We start from the raw sequence: 19,903 nt of genomic DNA, 5'->3' as shown, positions 1-19,903 counted from the left end.
TATACTTTGAAAACTATAAAACACTGATGAAGAAAACTTAAGATGATACAAAGAAAGGGAAAGAAACCCCATGCTCTTGGATTGGAAGAATTAATATTGTTAAAATGGCCATACTACCCAAAGTGATCTACAGATTTAATGTAATCCCTATCTAAATACTCATGACATTTCTCACAAAAGTAGGACAAGTAATTCTAAAATTTATATGGAACCACAAAAGGCCCTGAATTGCCAAAAATATCTTGAGAAAAAAGAGCAAAGCTGGAGGTACCACCCTCCCTGACTGCAGACTATACTACTGTACAAAGTTACAGTAATCAAAACAGTATGGTACTGGCACAAAAACAGACATACAGATCAATGGAACAGGATAGAGAGCCCAGAAATAAACCCACACACATATTCAGTCAATTAATCTTTGACAAAGGAGGAGGCAAGAGTATAAAGTGGGAAAAAAGACAGTCTCTTCAATAAGTGGTGCTGAGAAAACTGGGCAGCTATTAATACACGTAAAACAATGAAATTAGGACATTTCCTCACACCATATGCAAAAATAAACTCAAAATGGATTAAAGACCTAAATGTAAGACCTGAAACCATAAAATTCCTAGAAGAGAACATAGAATATGCTGTGACATAAATCATAGCAATATGTTTATGGATTTATCTCCTAAGGCAAAAGAAATAAAAGCAAAAATAAATAAATGAGATCAATTAAACTTAAAAGCTTTTGTGCAGCAAAGGAAACTATCAGCAAAATGAAAAGACAACCTATGAAATGGGACAAAATAGTTGCAAATGATATGACTAACAAGGGGTTAATATTCAAAATATATAAAGTTTGTACAACTCAATATCAAAAAAATAAACAACCCAGTCAAAAAATGGGCCAAAGACCTGAATAGACATTTTTCTGAAGACAGCATACATATGTTAACAGGTACATGAAAAGATACTCAGCTTTGCTAATTATTAGAGAAATGCAAATCAGAACAACAATGAGATCACCTCACACCTGTCAGAATGGCCATCATCAAAAAGTCTACACATAACAAACACTGGCAAGGATGTGGAGGAAAGGGAACACTTGTGCACTGTTGGTGGGAATGTAAATTGGTGCAGCCACTATGGAAAACAGTATAGAGGTTCCTCAAAAAACTAAAAATAGAACTACCATATAATCCATCCCTGGGTTTATATCTGGAAAAAATGAAAATACTAATTTGAAAAGATACATGCAACCCCAATGTTCATAGCAGCACTATTTACAATAGCCAAGGTATGGAAGCAGATAAATGGATAAAAAAGATGTTGTAGGGCTTCCCTGGTGACGCAGTGGTTGGGAATCTGCCTGCCAATGCAGGGGCCACGGGTTCAGGCCCTGGTCCAGGAGGATCCCACATGCTGCAGAGCAGCTGGGCCCGTGTGCCACAGCTGCCGAGCCTGCGCTCTAGAGCGCACAAGCCTGGAGCCTGTGCTCTGCAACGAGAGAGGCCACTGCAGTGGGGGTCCCACACGCCACAACCAAGCGTGGCCCTCGCCGCGGCTGGGGAGGGCCCGCGCGCGGCAGTGGAGACCCAATGCAGCCAAAAATAAATAAATAAATATAAATTTAAAAAAAAAAAGATGTTGTATATATATACAATGGATTATTACTCAGCAATAAACAAAGAATGAGATTCTGCCATTTGTGGCAACATGGATGGACCTAGAGAATATTATGCTTTGTGAAGTAAGTCAGACAGAGAAAGGCAAATACTGTATGATATTACTTATTTGTGGAATCTAAAATATAAAACAAATGAATGTATATAACAAAACAGAAACAGGCTCACAGATATAGAAAACAAACTAGTGGTCACCAGTGGTTTGGGGGGAGATAGGGGCATTGGATTAAGAGATACGAACTACTATGTATAAAATAGATGAGCAACAAGGATATATTGTATAGCACAAGGAATTATAGCCATTATTTTGTAATAACTTTTAATGGAGTATAATCTATAAAAATACTGAATCACTATGCTGTACACCTTAAACCAATGTAATATTGTAAATTAACTATACTTTAATAAAATAAAATAAGCTAGAAATCCTCAATTTAAAAAAAAAATTACAATGAAGTTTAATGAAATTGTTTCATTAAATCTGAAGCTATTTGAATAAGGAACTTTATTAACATCGCTATTTTTTTTTTTTTTGGCCATGCCACACGGCATGTGGGATCTTAGTTCCCCAACCAGGGGTTGAACCCGTGCCCCCTGCATTGGAAGCATGGAGTCTTAACCACTGGACCACCAGGGAAGTCCCTAATATCCCTAATTTTAAAAGCAAACTATATTGAGCATGTTCAAAATATCCAAAATCATTCCTTTCAAAATATAAAAGGTAATGGGCACACATCTCTTTGCCAAATATTGAATAGCATACTATGCCCCATCCCACATGAGTTTTATCTCAGATAAAGCAATTCTGTAGAATGTCTGTGTATTTTTAAAAATCTGGCCACTGTGAACTTTTAGCTTAGTTTCACAAAACAAAAATGTTCAGAATACTCCAGCGTTTCTCTTTCAAAATGATGTCATGTATGTCACAAATGCTGTGTTTCTCTGCCTATTTCCTCTGTTTCCACAAATTTGATGTTCTTATAGAAGGTAAATTTATGAAAATTTAGGGTAGTGTTACATCATTTAAGTGCCATAATACTTCGTAAACATTTTCGACATTTTATTGAGATGTAATATACATGCAAAAAAATGTACATTAAGTGTCAGCTCTATGAATTTTCACCAAATGAACACATCTGTGTATCCAGGATCAGGAATCAGAACATTACCTGCACCCAGAAGTCCCTCGGTCACTAATTACCCAAACTCCCAAGGCAGCCACTTTCCTGACTTCTAACAGCATGAATTTGTTTGCCTACTTTTGTGTTTTTTGTAAATGGAACCATATGACGTATGATCTTTTCTGTCTGGCTTCCTTTGATCAGCACTATGTTTGTGAGAGTAACCCATGCTGTTGAGTTTAGTTGTAGCTTATGCATTCTTATTATTGAATAGCACTTCACTGTCTGAAAATGCCACAATGCGTTTATTCATTCTACTTAGGTAGGCATTTAAATAGTTTCCAATTTTGAGCTCATATGAATAGTGCATCTATGGACCTTCTCACATGCATCTTTTTGTGTGCATATAGATTACCGAAAAAATAAATATATACAGATATATAAAACTTAACATGTATATATAAATATATATAACACTTAAATATCAACATATATACCTATATACTAAATAAATGCTTTTAATATAAATCTTGATCATGAATACTTAAATATCAACATATATATTTATATACTAAATATATGCTTTTAACATAAATCTTTATCATAATCCTTTTCTATTTTGATCAGTAATTTTGGAGAACCACCAGGGCATGGTACAGTACTGGGAACTAGGCAGAATTTCCTAGACAGAATTCTTTTCTAAAAGCTCTAAAGGCTTGCGTGGCATATGTCTGAACTTTGTTCATTATAATTCTTCTTGGCCTTTCAAGCAAATCTATTATCTGCCTTCATATTGGATAATCCCCAAATCAACTCACACATTTACTAAGTGTCTATAGAAAACACAAAGAAATCTAGGACAGCTGTGCCTCTGAGTGGCTTGCATTCCGTGTGAGGATACATATATTCCATCAAGTTAGCCTGAATGCCAGGCGAATGTTATAGTCCAGTCTTCTGTTGAAATTTTTGAGACCATTGAACACAATTTTACTGAAAAAAATAACATTTTGAATGTAAAACACCTATTAACATTTTCTTTAAAAACAGAAAAACTGTCATCTCTCCTTCTCCTAAAGTAATATATACAGCTAAACCAAAATTAATCCAATTAATCTCAAGAGACACAGAAATAAAATTAGGTTTCAGCATTTTCCATTACTGCTGCAGTAAATGGCCATTTATTTTAAAACTTTAAAACACCCCACGAAACACAGATTAAAAAGCACTGATTTCAGACAGTAAATGTTCTGAGAGTTTCAGTTGGATTGATGAAATTTTCCAGACAATCTCTCTGAGGTTATTTTTGTTAAATGACATATTTTGGGATGCCAGTTGCTAGGTAAAACTTGGAGGTTTAGTTGTAATCTGGTTACCGCATTATTCTAAGACAAAATGGTAAGGGAGGGTTGTTATAGGAATTTACCAAATTGTAGCATACGAAGACAGATCTAAAAGAAAATCCTTCCTAACATCAACACCAAAATTTGCATTTCAACATCACATAAAAGAAATCTTATGTATCAAAACCACTGAGTAGATTTTAAATGGAATTCGATGGCGGTCTTACAAGGCCCTGAATACATACTGCCAAGAAGTTATTCAGAACTTTGTGAAATGTGTGAACACTGGGCTTTGCAGTCTTACGGTTGTGCCTTTAAACTTAGAGGATTTGTTGAAATTTTTCCTGCTTTTTGTTCTGAGGAAATAGTTACCTTCACAGTAATATTTTTATTGGTTTCATGGAGTGACCTTAAAATGCCTCCAGCTCCTGGGTTACCGTAAAGGAGGGGAAGTAAATCCAGGGGGAAGTTTGCACATTAAGGTAATATTCCAGGGCCTAATTTGCAAGCACTGAGTACTCACCACTTCGGCTTGATCCTGTCTGATTCTCTGACCCAGGGGTGGGCAAACTACAGCCATGAGCCAAATCTGGCCCAAAGCCTATTTTTATAAATGAAGTTCTATTGGAACACAGCCATACCCATTGCTTACATAAATGGTTTCGACAGATACCAGATGGTCTGCAAAGCCCAGAATATTTACTATCTGGCCATTTACAGAAAAAGTTTATCCACCCCTGCGGCATCTCACCCGCTGCCCTGGCCCTGCTTTTACTTTTTTTTTTTTTTTTTTAAGTTTATTATTTATTTATTTTTGGCTGCCTTGGGTCTTTGTTGCTGTGCTTGGGCTTTCTCTAGTTGCGGCAAGCGGGGGCTACTCTTCGTTGCGGTGCGTGGGCTTCTCATTACGGTGGCTTCAGATTGGGAGAAAATATTTGCAATCAACATGTCTAACCAAAGGAGTAGTTTCTAGAACATATTAAAAACTCTCAAAATTCAACAGCAAAAAACCAAACAATCCAGGCAGAAAATGGGCAAAAAAAACATGAACAGAAAATTTTCTGAAGAGGATATAAAGCTGGTCGATAAACACATGAAAAGATGTTCATCATTATTATCCACTAGTGAAATGCAGAACTGAAACCTCGGTGAGATATCACTACACACCTATCAGAATGGATAAAATTTAAAAATAGTGACAACACTTAATACTGGCAAGGATGAGAAGAAACTGAATCATTCATACATCACTGGTGAGACTGAGAAATTGTAGAAGCACTCTAGAAAAGACCTTGCAAGTTTATTATAAAACTAAACATGCAATTACCATAAGACCCAGCAATTGCAATCTTGGGCATTTATGCCAAAGAAATGAAAATTATGTTCATGCAAAAACCTGTTCAGGCATGTTCATAGTAGCTTTATTTGTAATAGCCTGAACCTGGAAGCAACCCAGATGTTCTTCAGTGGGTGAGTGGTTAAATAAACTATGGTACATCCATTCCATAGAGTACTACTCAGTGATCAAAAGGAACAAGCTATTGATACACACAACAACTTGGATGAATCTCAAGGGAATCATGGTGAGTGGAAAAAAATAAAGCCTATCTCAACAGATTACATACTATAATTCCATTTATATAACATCCTTGAACTGACAGAGTTATTGAGATGGAGGACAGATTAATGGTTGGCAGGGGCTAGGGAGTTCAAGGGAGAGGGGAAGGGAGTGTGGTTATAAGAGGTCATTATAAGGGGTCCTTGTGGTGATGGACCTATTCCATGTCTTGCCTGGAGGTCGATACACAAACCTACACGTGTGATAAAATTGCATAAATACAAATAAATCAATGAGTAACATGGGAGAAATCTGAATAATATCACTGGATCATATCAATGTCAGAAAAATGGTTGTACCAATTTACATTCCCACCAGCATTATATGAGACTTCCAATTTCTCCACATCCTCACCAGCTTATTGTTGTCAGTCTTTTTTATTATAGCTATTCTAATGATGTGTAGCGGTAGCTCATTGTGGCTTTAATGTACTTTTCCCTTAATGATGAATGATACTGAGCATTTTTCATTTTCATGTACTTAGCTCTTTGTATTTCCACTTTGGTGAAATGTCTATTTAAATCTTTTACTCTTTTTAATTATGTTATTTCTCTTTATATTTTTTAATTGTAGGAGTTCTTTACATGTTCTGGACGGAAATCCTTCATCAGATATATGATTTGCAAATATTTTTCCCACTCCGTAGCTTTTCTTTTCATTTTCTAAATGCTGTCTTTCGAAGAGCAAAATTTTAAAATTTTGATGAAATCCAATTTATCAGATTTTTTTCTTTTATGGACATGTTTCTGTGTCATATCTATGAAATCTTTCCCTAAGCCAAAATCACAAAAAATTCTCTTATGTTTTTTTAACAGTTTTATAATTTTAGCCATTACATTTAGATCTATGATCACAATTAATTTTTGTGTAGTATATGAGGTAAGCTTCTAAGTTCACTTTTTTGCATACAAATATCCAATTGTCCCAACACCATTTACTGAAAAGACTATCGTCTCCTCAAAGAACTGCCTTGGCACCTTTGTTAAAACTTAATTGATGATAAATGTAAGGGTTTATTTCTGTCTTTTCTTTTCTAGTCCAATGACTTATGTGTCTATTGTTATGTCAATACCATCCTGCCTTGATTACTGTAGTTTATAGTAAGTTTTTAAACAGGTACTATAAGTTCTACTTTGTTGGATTTTTTTTTTCAAAAAATTTTTGGCTATTCTGGGTCCTTTACATTTCTATATAAATTTTAAGATCAACTTGCTAATTTCCTTGAATTTACCTAGGAATTGTATTGACTCTTTGGGTGAACTTAGAGAAAATTGCCATCTTAACAATGCTTATCCTTCCAATGCAAAAACATTTATTTAGGTCTTTGATTTCTCCAGTATTTGGTAGCTTTCAGCAAACATGTCTTACACTTCTTTAGTTAAATTTATTCCTGAGTATTTTATTCTTTTTTTGATGCTATTTTGAATGGAACTGTCTCAATTTCATTTTTCATTTTTAGTATATACAAATGCAGCCAATGTTTATATATTGCTGTGGTAGCCTATGACCTTGCTGAAGTCCTCACCATTATACTTGCAGCATCAACTTTTTTCCACAGCTAGTGTGTGATGGCGAAGAATGCAATGACTCTTAGAACAGTTTGCACCAATAATGCAAATGTCAACCAGTAGAAAAGGCAGTCATCTCAGCGTTATCTTGACCTTGCAGGTTCTATGAAAGGTTCTCCTGAACTGTGAAAAGGGATCTTCAGGGGTCCTCAGGCAACACTTAGAGAACCACTGATCTAGATGGTCTCTAAGCACCTGTCCAAAGTCTGAAATGCTGTAATTTTTCATATATAAGATAAATGTTGTTTACCAGACTTGTCTTAATAACATTTGCTTAAGTCACTGATTTTCATGGCAGTCAATATTCCTTAGACAATTGCTGCATGTAAAACAATGTACCAAGTGTTCTGAGAGAGATGAAAAGGAAATAGAACATTGGCCCTAATCTCAAGGAAATGGTACAATTCTCTCTCACTACTCAAGTGTCTAGGAAAGGAAGCCCAGCTAATTAGTAGGCTAATTACATTAGACCCCAAATTTGTATGTTTTCTGTTCTAGGTAGCACTAAAAATAAACAAAATACTTATAATGGAGATACAGTATGTGTCGAATATCAAGACTGAGAAGTAAAACTAGGTTAAAATCTGTTATTCTTGACTTATACAATTTAATGTTATCTCATTTCCAAATGACTGGAAATAAGACAAAGTAGGATCAAACTCATTTTCAAATCTTTTAATTCTTAATTTTACACTATGATTTATAACAGACCCTTGACTGGAAGCTTAAAATAGCCACTTACCTACTGTTTTCTCCTGCATTTTACTTATAGTCCGGGTTTACAGTATGGTGCTTATAGCTCACTGGGCAAATTTTCCGTATATCTTAGCTTCTCCCTGGAGAGGAATAAAATACTGTTCATACATTCGAGGTAAATAAAGTCTCAAGACTTCACCTGTGAGATTCCACAGGTACTGACATCCTTCATCCTATTGGGTAGAAAAAAGAAAGGCAAAAAGGACTAAAATACTCATAGTTGGGAAGAATAAAAGAGAAATTGGGAAGACAAAATTATTCATATAAAATGAAGGGGGGGATTGAGGTTAAGCGAGTTTAGGGATAAATGGAGTTGCTAATAGTTTCAGTGAAACCAGCTGCAGACTGGAGTTCTGATATGAAAAAAAAAAATCGTGCAATTTAAGAGCTGGCAGAGAATTTAGAGATAAGAAATGTTGGGCCAGAACGAGATTATATGGCAGAGGAGGAAGGCAAAGCCCAAAGATTTCTGACAGGGCTAGAGCCGGAAGCCAGAATTTCTAACTTCCCTGCAGTATATTACATCCTTCCCTCTTCTGAAACTTTAGTGGGTGAACTGTTTACATGCACGTCATTCTTATGTGAAGCATCATTACATGACTGGTAACTCAGCCATCTTGAGCAGGTCTTCCTAATTCACTTTATACCTCAGCTATTGCAAATTGTCTTATTTCCTAATGAATTTGTTATTAAATATTCAAAATCACCTCAACCTTATTTACTGTAACACATCAGCTTCAGCATCAATAGTGTTCTTTTTTCCCCAAAAGACACATATGGTATCATTTTCTTCATGCCGCATACCGTATCTTAGTTGGGTCATCGTTTCCATCAACACAGGATAATTGTGACCACATGACATACTTTACAATGAAGAACTAACCTCAGTTCTTAAGATTTCACACATTACATCATTATATAGGCAGCATGCTTTCAAATATGCCGTTGGCTTTTGCTTTTTTCTACTTATTACCACCTTCCTGATAAGTTCTTTGGGGCTACTACCTAAATCTACATGTGGAAATCATTACCAGTTTGTTTTTTGTTTTGTTTTGTTCTGCTTGTTTTCGCCTGCATGTTTCTTTTAAATAAGCACTAGCATGTACTACCATAGAGAGTGCTGATTAAAATAAACAGTAACGTTTTTTCAATAGGTTTTGGGTCTTATTGTGTGTCCAGGTCAGAGCACTTATTTTCTATAATTAACTGTCTTTTCTCCATCCAGGAAAAGCCGGGTTCATTCTTTCCAGTGTAACTCTTCTCTCCATTATGAATTAAACCCTAAAATACTGACACACACATTTGGCACTAACCTATACAATTTTGATACTGAGTGCTTCTAACTTTTTTTTTTGAAAAACAATTAATTCTTCTCCATCCAATGATCCTTTGGTTTTAGGCATACCAAAAAAGTAGAAGTCATAAATCCCTTGATTCTAGATTGGCATCCTTACAGCAGCTTTATCAGAGATATTTCTTTTCATTCCCAGCCTTCAGGTGACTGAGATTCTTGGGGATAATAAGCCCATATCTTGGGTGAACCATTTTTCCTCTAATGAAATAACCTTCCTGGGTTTGGAACTTGGTTTTAGAAAGTATTTTTTCAGGACTTCCCTGGTGGTGCAGAGGTTAAGAATCTGCCTGCCAATGCAGGGAACACGGATTCAAGCCCTGGTCCGGGAAGATCCCACATGCCGCGGAGCAACTAAGCCCGTGCGCCACAACTACTGAGCCTACATGCCACAACTACTGAGCCTGTGCTCTAGAGCCGGCGAGCCACAGCTACTGAGCCCGCTCGCCTAGAGCCCGTGCTCCGCAACAAGAGAAGCCACTGCAATGAGAAGCTTGCGCACCACAACAAAGAGTAGCCCCCGCTCGCCACAACTAAAGAAAGCCCATGCGCAGCAACAAAGACCCAACGCAGCCAAAAATAAATAATAAATAAATTTAAAAAAAATTAAAAGTATTTTTTCCTCTTTTTTTTTTCTCTCCTTCACCTGGTTGTTATTAACATCTATGTATTTCAGATTCTAAAAAGTTAAGACCTCAGCCAACACCGAAACACTGAATATTCAATGGTGAAATAGATGAATAGTGGGTAGTAGCAACAACCTCAAGTTTTCTAATCTAAGTGCAGAGTAGCTGGAGCAGTTCCTCAAAACCCATCTCTTACAGGAACTAACATTCACAGCCTGCGATGGGTCAGGCCCTGTTCTAAGGGCTTTGCCTGGATTAATTCATTTCACACTCCCGTCAACCATATGGCATAGTTTTCATCTCCAGTTTTCATTGAGGCACAGTTCACTCGCGTAAGTCATGTAGGGTACAAGGCCTCCGGGTTCCGGAGCCTTCTTTGGCTGAGTTCCCACAGAATGTTGCTTGCGGCTCCTTTAGGGACCGTCACACCTGTTCATCTTCTGGGTAGTCATTTCCTTGTGAATGGGGCCCTTTGTACCTGTGGGGTCTGCCACCCCCCTGTACCTGGTAACCTGGCTGACCGTCCTTCACAATCTCACTGGAAAAAACAGACAGAAAGTAGAGACTGATAACCACAGGCCGTGCAAATAGCTCACACTTCCAGATACTTACTTCTGCTAACTGCTTTCTACGGATTGTCTCTTCTGTTACACACAGTAACCCTGTGAGGTAGCTGCCATCACCATTTCCGTTTTCTAGAGGAGGAAACTGAGAAGCAGCGAGGACAACCAACATGCCAAGGTCACACGGTGTGAAACATAGCAGAGCTGGGATTCAGTCCAACCCAGGAAGTCGAGCTTCAGGGCCCACGCTCTTTGCTACACCAAGCCACTTGCTTTCATCAAAAGGAGTGCTTCTCCATCCCCCCAGGTCACGGAGGGCACCCAGAGTCGAGAACATCTGTGGAGTGTCTGCTCTGCTCTAAGGACGTCATGCTTTCCAAATTCTTGGGCTGGTCGGGAGGCAGGAGGAACCTGTCAAAGGAAAAAGTGTATGGCTAGGGTGGAAGCCACGGGTTTTGTTCTATTTATTTGATTTGATTTCTGTGAAAACTCTGCCTCAATCCGGAAGCAATTAAAGCATAAGGGAAAGGCAAAATTCATTCTCAGTCACGCAAAGTGATTTATTTTATTGTAACCAATTTGAGATTTGCAACAGCCAGAAAACATGTTCTCATGGAAGGCCTGTCCTGGGCACCGCAGGCTTTATTACCATCCCAGTCTGTACTGTTGGGAGATGTAGAACATCTTTACTGGTGATTCGACTATGTACCAACTTCTACATCCCAGCCCCTGCCCCAGAAAGAAAGAAAACCTCAGAACCCCACTTTCTGAAGACTGGTACCTGGTCCGTCATGTCCAGCTTCAAGTGACCCAACAATAATCCACGTTGAGGGGAAGAGAACATGTCATTTACTTTGAGGGTTCCAGCTATTACAGACTATGTTCATAAATCCCTTATTCCTTCCTGAGATGGGTGGGGTGGGATGAAGGGAAGGAGAAGAAGCCCTCATCCTCACCGGATGGGCTAGAAAGAAAATTAGCACAAAGAAAAATGCACCGCTGGTTCTACTTATCGCATTATGAAGATGCCATGACAATAACAAAGATAATATCCAAGTAATGGCATTAGCATCTGGAATGGATAAAAAGAGGGGGTAAATTCATTTATATTATCCTTTTCTTCATGGTCATGAATAATTGGTACATTTCAGTTTATAATTACAAACTATAGCAGTTCAAAATAACTAACGTCTGTGCAGTGTACGCTCAGCTTGTGGATTCTCTCGTAAGCATTGTCCCATTTGAGCCTCCCAGCTGGTCACCATACCGTTGTGGCAGGTATGAGAGCCACCCCATTTCACAAATACAGGAATGAGACATAACAATGGGTAAGTGGCTTACCCCAGGTCACTGTTGCTAACAGATAAATCTTGTATTTGAACCTAAGTCTTACGAAATGACAATCTAAGTTGATTTCAAGGAAAGAACAGCCTTATTTCATAATGCCAAGCTGGTGAGGCCTGGGACATTAGGCCTGGGACATGAGCGTCATGCACACCAGTTAGGGCACCTGCCTTTCTGTACTGATGGCTTTAGGCACTATCAGCATGAGAGGCATGCAAGCTACGCGGCCCCAAGCCATTATGATTTTTTAGTCATGTCTACATTATATTCTATTTTCTGCTCATCCTGCACTATCTGGCTGTCAACTAGCCATCATTTTTTTGCTGATCATGGCATCTCTAGAGCAGAGGTTCTCAAAGCAGAGGTTGGTGGACTAGCAGCATCCGCATCACCTGGGAACTCATTCGAAGTGCAAAGCCACGGGCTTCCCTGGTGGCGCAGTGGTTAAGACTCTGCCTGCAGATGCAGGGGACACGGGTTCAAGCCCTGGTCCGGGAAGATCCCACATGCCGCGGAGCCACTAAGCCCGTGTGCCACAACTACTGGGCCTGCCCTCTAGAACCCACGAGACACAACTACTGAGCCCACGAGCCACAACTACTGAAGCCCGCATGCCTAGAGCCAGTGCTCCGCAACAAGAGAAGACACCGCGATGAGAAGCCCGCGCACTGCAACGAAGAGTAGCCGCCGCGTGTAGCAGTGAAGACCCACCGCAGTCAAAGAAAAAAAAAAAACAAGTGCAAAGTCTCAGGCCCCACCTCAGACCTACTGAATCAGGAACTCGGTGGGGCGGGGGCGGGGGGCGTGGAGCAGTGTGGTTTAATAGGCCCTCCAGATGATGCTGGACCTGCTGAAGCTTGAAAACAAGTGTGCTAAAGCAGTGATTCTCAACCTTGGCTGTACACTGGAATCACCTGGAAGCTTTAAAAACTTCCGGGCTTGTGTCCCAACTCCAGAGATCCTGATTTAATTGGCCTAGGACAGGTTTGTTGTTGTTTTGGGGGTTTTTTGCGGTACGCGGGCCTCTCACTGTTGTGGCCTCTCCCGTTGTGGAGCACAGGCTCCAGACGCGCAGGCTCAGCGGCCATGGCTCACAGGCGCAGCCGCTCCGCGGCATGTGGGATCTTCCCGGTCCGGGGCACGAACCCGTGTCCCCTGCATCGGCAGGGGGACTGTCAACCACTGCGCCACCAGGGAAGCCCTAGGACAGGGTTTTTAACCTCAGCGCTACTGACATTTTGGGCTAGATAACTGTTCATTAGAGGGCCTGGCCTGTGCATTGCAAGATATTTAACAGCATCCCTGGCCTCTACCTACCAGATGTTAGTAGCCTCCCAACAATGTGTAATAACGAAAAATGTCTCCAGACGTTGCCAAATGTTCCCTGGGAGACAAAGCACCCCACAATGAAGAGCAGTCATCTAGGGGCATGGCCTGGGCATTGGTATTTTTAAAAGCTCCCTCAATCATTCTAATGTACAGCCAAGGCTGAGAACCATTACTCAGGCGGGTTCGTATTAATGAGTAGCTTTGGATGTGCAATGCACAAATAACAGAACCACTTAAAAAGAACAGTAAAAATGGGTGTAAAGTAAAAACAAATCAACCTGCGGGGAAGACTCAGACCGTTCACCCGTAAGTCAAGGACGTGAACTTCAGGGCATACATTTCACAGCAACCATTTGGCGCCTTACATTTTTGCTTACTTTCTGGTGGTCAGGTATGTTCCAGAAAGCTGACATAAGCAGGTACGTTGTACATACCATCAATAAAAGATCACAACTAAGTAGAAATTGCTTTATACCAAATATAGTAGTGGCCAGACATCCTGCTTTTGAATCTAGTCATTCTAAAAACAGGGTGCCTATTGGTGGATCATGTGGTAGAAGTCCTTAGGTAAATCTGTTTCGACAGGTTAAAAAACGCAGCCTATCAATTTTATGTTGATTTTTCCACAATCCGAATCAGCCACACAAATACAGAATTTCTCCATTCATTTGTGCCATTTAGTAGTGCTTTCGTTTTCAGGTGGAGATCAGGACTTTAATTATGTTTCAGCTGCAGAAAAGTCCCCTAAGAAAAGTCCTAAAGCAAAATCCATGCTCAGCAGATGACCCTCTGCTGCCTAGGTTGCCCTGTGCTGTTCCTCTGTGGTCCACTTGAGAACCCGATTGGACCATAGGACGGGCGTCATCTTCAGGTGCCTGCTCTGTGGCTCTTATCAAGCTGGACGGTCTCAGCACAAAGGGAGGGCTCTCCAAGCAAGTGTTTGGCAGCCCCTCTTTACCGTGGACTTTTCAACAGAACGGTACTCTCCCACCTCCTCCAACAACTAGTTGAACGGTACATTGTTTGTTTCAACATAAAGAGTGGAAATACTACTTTCAGATACTTTTAAATGACTTTTAAATAGAAAGTAAATTATAAGATGAATGTGTTTTCTGTGGAAAATTGGTGCTATCGAATTTCAAAATGTGAAAATATTTCCCTGAATTAGTGAGTTGAAATCATTAATTTGTTCAACACCTACTACATACGAGGTACTGTGTGATGCCCTTGGTAGTTATAAATATGAGGGTTACATAAAAGCACAGATCCTCTCATGGCAAAAATAAGCTATGACTGCTCCAAGGTGCCAGATTTACCCTTGAACCAATCCGACTTGTTAGTTTGTCAGAATGGTTTGGTTTTTCTTTCATTGAATTGATATTAGCTTGTTAACAATAATGAATTCAACTAGTTCTTCTACCATGGTCTCTTTATGCCAAGCAGTTCTTTATCTTTTCCTATCCTGGTCTAAGTGGTTTTCCTCAACGTGCTTTTAAAAAATCAAAACATTTTAATTAGGCAATAGAACTGCTTCCCAGAAGTCTGCTCTAGGAAACAAAATCATAAAAGACTGCTGGAAGGTATTATTTCCATAATGTTCTGACTTTAAAAAAAAAAAACAGGATTTATGTACATAGGGAGTTTTCCGGAAGAAAACACAATTTATAATTAACAGTGGTTGCCTTTGGGCAGGGAATTAAGGGGTCTTGAATAGAAGGGAGACTTAACTTTTCATTATACAAGTTTTTATACAGCTTAACTTTTACCATTTTAAATATTGTATTTTCCATTTTAAATGCTAGTAAATAACAGAAAGGATACATTTCCCGTAGTCCTTCATAAGCTCCAAAATGCCTCTTCTAAATAAGAGAAAAATAGGTAAGCTATACTCTATGTCTCTTTGATGTCTTCCTTTTGTATATGTTTTCTTGCTAAGACAGAGTGGGCTGAAAGGAGTCTTTGAATCAAAGATTACTCCAATATTGGTTCCATTAAAGAGGTTAACAAGCAGGTCCTACTTGAGATTGGGTAGTTAAGCAGGACCTCTTTGAGGAAGCCAGCTTTAACCAGAAAGAGAAGTTGCCTGCAGGTAGGGCCCTAATTTCCTGCTGGCAGCATGCAAACAGTTACTATCCATATATCCCTTGAGAATGAAGTGGATATCGGTCAGGGATGTCTACACTGTGATTGTACCTAAAATTTTTTTCCAATGATTTCTTTCATTCTCCTTTGTCAGTAATTCCCAAGAAGAATCAATGCTGGCAAAGAAAAAAAAAAAAAAAGAACAACAAAAATAACCAAACACCTATTTGTGTCAAAGAAAGACAATTCTGTGATCTATTTGGTGCTCACCAACTCCATGATATCTTTCTCTTGGGTGCTTCCTTTATACCTAATCCTAATTAAAAGTTTAAGCAAGCATGAAAAAAAAATATTTCAGTTGAGATTGGAAGGGCCTGAAACAATACATGCTCTGTTGTGGGTTCTCCCAGATCATTTTTCTTAGCACTTGTTACTTAGACCTGCACAGGATTTCAGAGTCTCCCTTGTTAAGCCAGAAACATCCTTTTCTTTTCCCTCATTGTTGGATGTGTGAATTGGGAAATCCATCCACGTAGATTTCAGGATCGTCTGTCTCTGGGAATGAACCAACCATAACAATTCAACTGTTCCAAAACTTATCCTATAACAATCCTTACACATTTTAATTACATCTCTCTAGTCTTTAGTGGAGAATTACAGTTCTGGGACAAAATACTAAACTCCCACTGTGTAAAAAGTAATTTTCAGGTTTTCTTTTCAGGGGGTGATTCATCTCAGAAATAATGTTTTATGTGTTTACTTGCATCAGGCATTCATAACTAGCAATCAGCAATGGTATAATTATTTTTTAGCTTCGTGAGAACTGTCAGAGTTTAGGGCAGTATTTCTGTGAAGAGCCTACTGCTTGTCTTTGGACAAAGGTATTTATGGAAATTCTGAGAAGACACCAACCAAGACCAGTTAGAGTGAGAGGAAGAAGAGACCAGCAGTAGGGCTGGATTGAAGGAAAAGGTCTTTTAGAAAACTACTCAGAAGAAGGGAAATATGTTTGAAAACCAAAAAGAGAGAACATCAGAAATTAAATCAAACAGGATCTTAGCCATAAAAAATAGAATTATAGATAGCCCTATGTTACTAAACTCACAAAATGCATTAGTTCTGATTTTGTATTTCTCGGGTAATAGTTTCCTATCCTCTTTCCATGGACTCATATGAATGACCACGCCAACCATGAAATTAAACCTTACTCTTTTAGAAGTGGTAGAACGAAATTGGAAGGTCAACTTAGAGTTACTATGGCGATAGGTACTCTGCAAAAAAAAGAAGTTTGTCAAGTGAGTACAGTATTATCTCCTATTGAGTGGAGTACGTTTAAATTCTGAGTCACTAAGCAAACATAAGAAAGGACATCAATACCATTTTTACTCTTGAAAAGGCATCATAGATATTCAGCAGAGGCTTCCTCCTTTTAGGTAGCTGAGCTATTATTTAAGGCCATGCTTCTAGTACGATACCTAATTAGATATCTCTAATTAGATATCAGCAATTCACAGAGGATTTATGTTCCTGCTACTCACCACAGCCACTAGAGGGTCATCACTCTCTCCCTGGAGCAAAAATTTCAAATTGTCAACATGGAAGAATAGATGTCCCTGCGAATGCTACAGTAACCACATTTTCTTGTATGATAGAGGAAAATCTGAGCCTAAATAAAGATAGGCCACTGGTGTCACACCTGCTGAAGCAGGGCAGCAAGTTAAGCATGGAGGAAAAGGTGAGTTTCAAGTGGCTTTAGCTGTTAACCAGCTGGCAAGGCCAGTGCATTCTAAACCACTTCACTTTCCCAGTATTCTCCAGAACATCTTATTCAGAGCTTTGGCTGCTTCTCAGGAGATAATATAATCTCCCAATGCCACTAGCTGAAAATGATTCATTTCACTCATGATTTAGTAAGACTTGATCAGAGATGACTGCCCGCTTCTCAGTTAAGCCGTCATCCAAACCCCCAAATTTTGCTCCTCTTTGAAAATCAGGCGGCACGACTACTTCCTATAAGATCAAAGTCTCATCTCTTGTTATGATATTTATCACTCTCCACATTGTTCAGGATTTAAAAAATTGCTGAGGCTTTAAAATATGGAAAAAAAATGATGATCATAGTCTCTTGCTACCACACTAACTGAAAAGCATAGTGAACGATACAATTTAGAAGTTTGGAAGCCTAATTAGAAATATTAAGTGTCCGCGTAGCCTATGCTGGCTCTGCCACTTCTTACCATGCTCTTTCCTTTTTTCAGCTGCTGGCTGGGCGCTGGCCTTTTGATCACAATGACTTTGGCGTATTTCTCTGCAAGTTGTTCCCCTTTTTGCAGAAGTCCTCAGTGGGGATCACCGTCCTCAATCTCTGCGCTCTCAGCGTTGACAGGTAACATGGTTCTTTCCCTTTACTCTGTTGTTGGGTTGAGAAAAGCAGTTTTGTCAGAAAGAAGAGAACTCGAGGAGCCTTGAGAATTGGTGTTCAAGACAGTTGTTCATTAGTTCCCAGCAATGAAAATACTAGCGATCTTGCTCTACTGTTTAGAACTGCTTTCCACAGTTGTTGATTACCAGCCATCTTTGGTTCAAGGCAACTTGTACCGAGAGCATTTCACCAACTATATCCATTTGACATCCTTATGGCAACGAAGGAAAAAGGAACATGTTAGATGGAATGAATGTTGGAAAAGGAAATTCTAGGACATCCACATTCTGTATTTTCAATGGTAGATTTCTCATTAGAAAAAAGAAGATACTGTTCAATTGTGTTTCTAATGCTTGATTAGTTGAACTGAGTGGTGAGTACTCAGAATTATGTTCTAATCTATGCTTTTCTGAATACCTGAAATGCTTCCTAATTTTTAAAAAGAGGACAACAGAAGCACCCCTTGATCCAACTCTGAAAAAAACCATCAAGTATCTCAGAGTCTTTCCAGAATTCTTCTCAAACATGGATGTCAAGGCGTCAAGAAAGAAGTCCTTCTGAATTCCATGAACTTCTAGAAGGTATTTTCTATACCTTCTAATTTTCATAGCAGGAATTATAAAAAATGAAGTTAGGAACTCTATAACACGTTTTGTGGTGCTTTTTTATATTGAAAATAATCCTTTGCAAATGCTGTTTAATGTCTTATTTAGGTGGTTTACCTACAATTTAGAAGAGGTTTTCATTTTTCCTTTCACATGCTGACAATCACTTTATCAGAGCACCTAAGTCCCATCATAATAGAAATAAAAGTCCCACTTTCTTAAAGAACATTTTAGTGTTTACAGATATTCATTATTTATCATTAACAATTAATTTTCAGGACCAAAATTGTTATTGTTAAAACATAAAAATACTCATTCCATTGGTAGTAGAAAATTATAGTGGTATCCTTGTTATAAATTTATGGTTATAATAATTGTGAAACACTAAACAAAATGTTTAGCAGTGTTATTAAAAATAAATTTATTGCTGAAATTAAAACCAAAAAATTCCATTAGTAGTTTAAATTGCAGTAATGCTATTGACAAAAATGCTACCACTGCAGTGGTAAACACAAAGATCAGAAATAATTTCATCACCTATTAGTAGGATTCACAGTGATTCCCAGGAAAACCTGAGGTCTACATAGGTTTCTTCTGCATCATATCAGATGTTAAGGGCTGCTGCATAAAAATATTTACATACAATAGATGGCCACTGTATCACTTTCACGTGACAAATAATAGATTATGCTACTTGTGACCATGTCCTAAAAAATTGAGCAGGCATTTATAATCTGGACTTTATTCACTAATGAATTCTCATTCTGTTGTTCCCACTCCTAGCACCCCAATAATATCATTTCGTCTTGTAACTAAAGTATTGTATTATCTAAAAATTAAAGTCATTAAATTATATCTATTACATTACTGATACATGAAAAATTTTTCCTACCTGTATTTATCAAGTTGTATATTTAGAGATGTAGCTAGGTATTTTCATTATAATATCCAATTAAAATTTTAAATTATAATATAACTCTAAAACCCATATGGGGAAAAGAAATAAGAAAATGATCATGACAATTTTTAAAAGAATTACGTTTCCTATACACATATTCTTCCTATATGATATTCTTAAATGTTATAAAGCTACAGTTTTAAAACAATGTGGTACACACACATAAACACATTGACAAATCAATGGGAAAAACAGAAACAGGTGTCAGAGTGTACAAGAATATATTATAGGCTGAAATCACTTTAATGGGGAAAGGAAAGATTCATCAATAAACAGTGCTATGTACCGTCTGGGGGAAAAAACATGTTAAAGTCTTATTTTGTACTATATATCAGTAATAATATTTATAATTATTACCATTTATTGAGTATTAGTATGTACCAGGCCCTGTTAAAAATACTTTCCAGAAATTATTTTATTTAATCCTTATAACAACACCTGTGATGGTGCTATAATTATCCCCATTTTACAGATGAGGAAGCTGAGGTCGAAAGGGCTTAATCAAGGCCAATTGGCTACTAAGTTTTGGAGCCATAATCAAAAGTAGTATGTG

At 38.2% G+C, this 19,903-nt stretch overlaps 1 protein-coding gene across 3 annotated transcripts in view; it reads left to right on the top strand.

Annotated features, from left to right (window-relative positions):
• Positions 1-19,903, top strand: part of EDNRA (endothelin receptor type A) — a 62,883-nt gene that overhangs the window by 16,994 nt on the left and 25,986 nt on the right. For all 3 annotated transcript variants that reach the window (XM_079921135.1, XM_079921133.1, XM_079921134.1), the window contains exon 3: positions 17,624-17,751. In XM_079921135.1, the coding sequence (XP_079777261.1) occupies positions 17,624-17,751 (128 nt within the window). The remainder of the gene's footprint in view (positions 1-17,623; positions 17,752-19,903) is intronic.

The sequence above is a fragment of the Stenella coeruleoalba genome (assembly GCF_951394435.1).
Source record: "Stenella coeruleoalba genome assembly, chromosome: 4".
Taxonomy (NCBI): Eukaryota; Metazoa; Chordata; class Mammalia; order Artiodactyla; family Delphinidae; genus Stenella; species Stenella coeruleoalba.
Note: the sequence above shows the minus strand (reverse complement) of the source record. Positions and strands in the feature narration are given on the sequence as shown.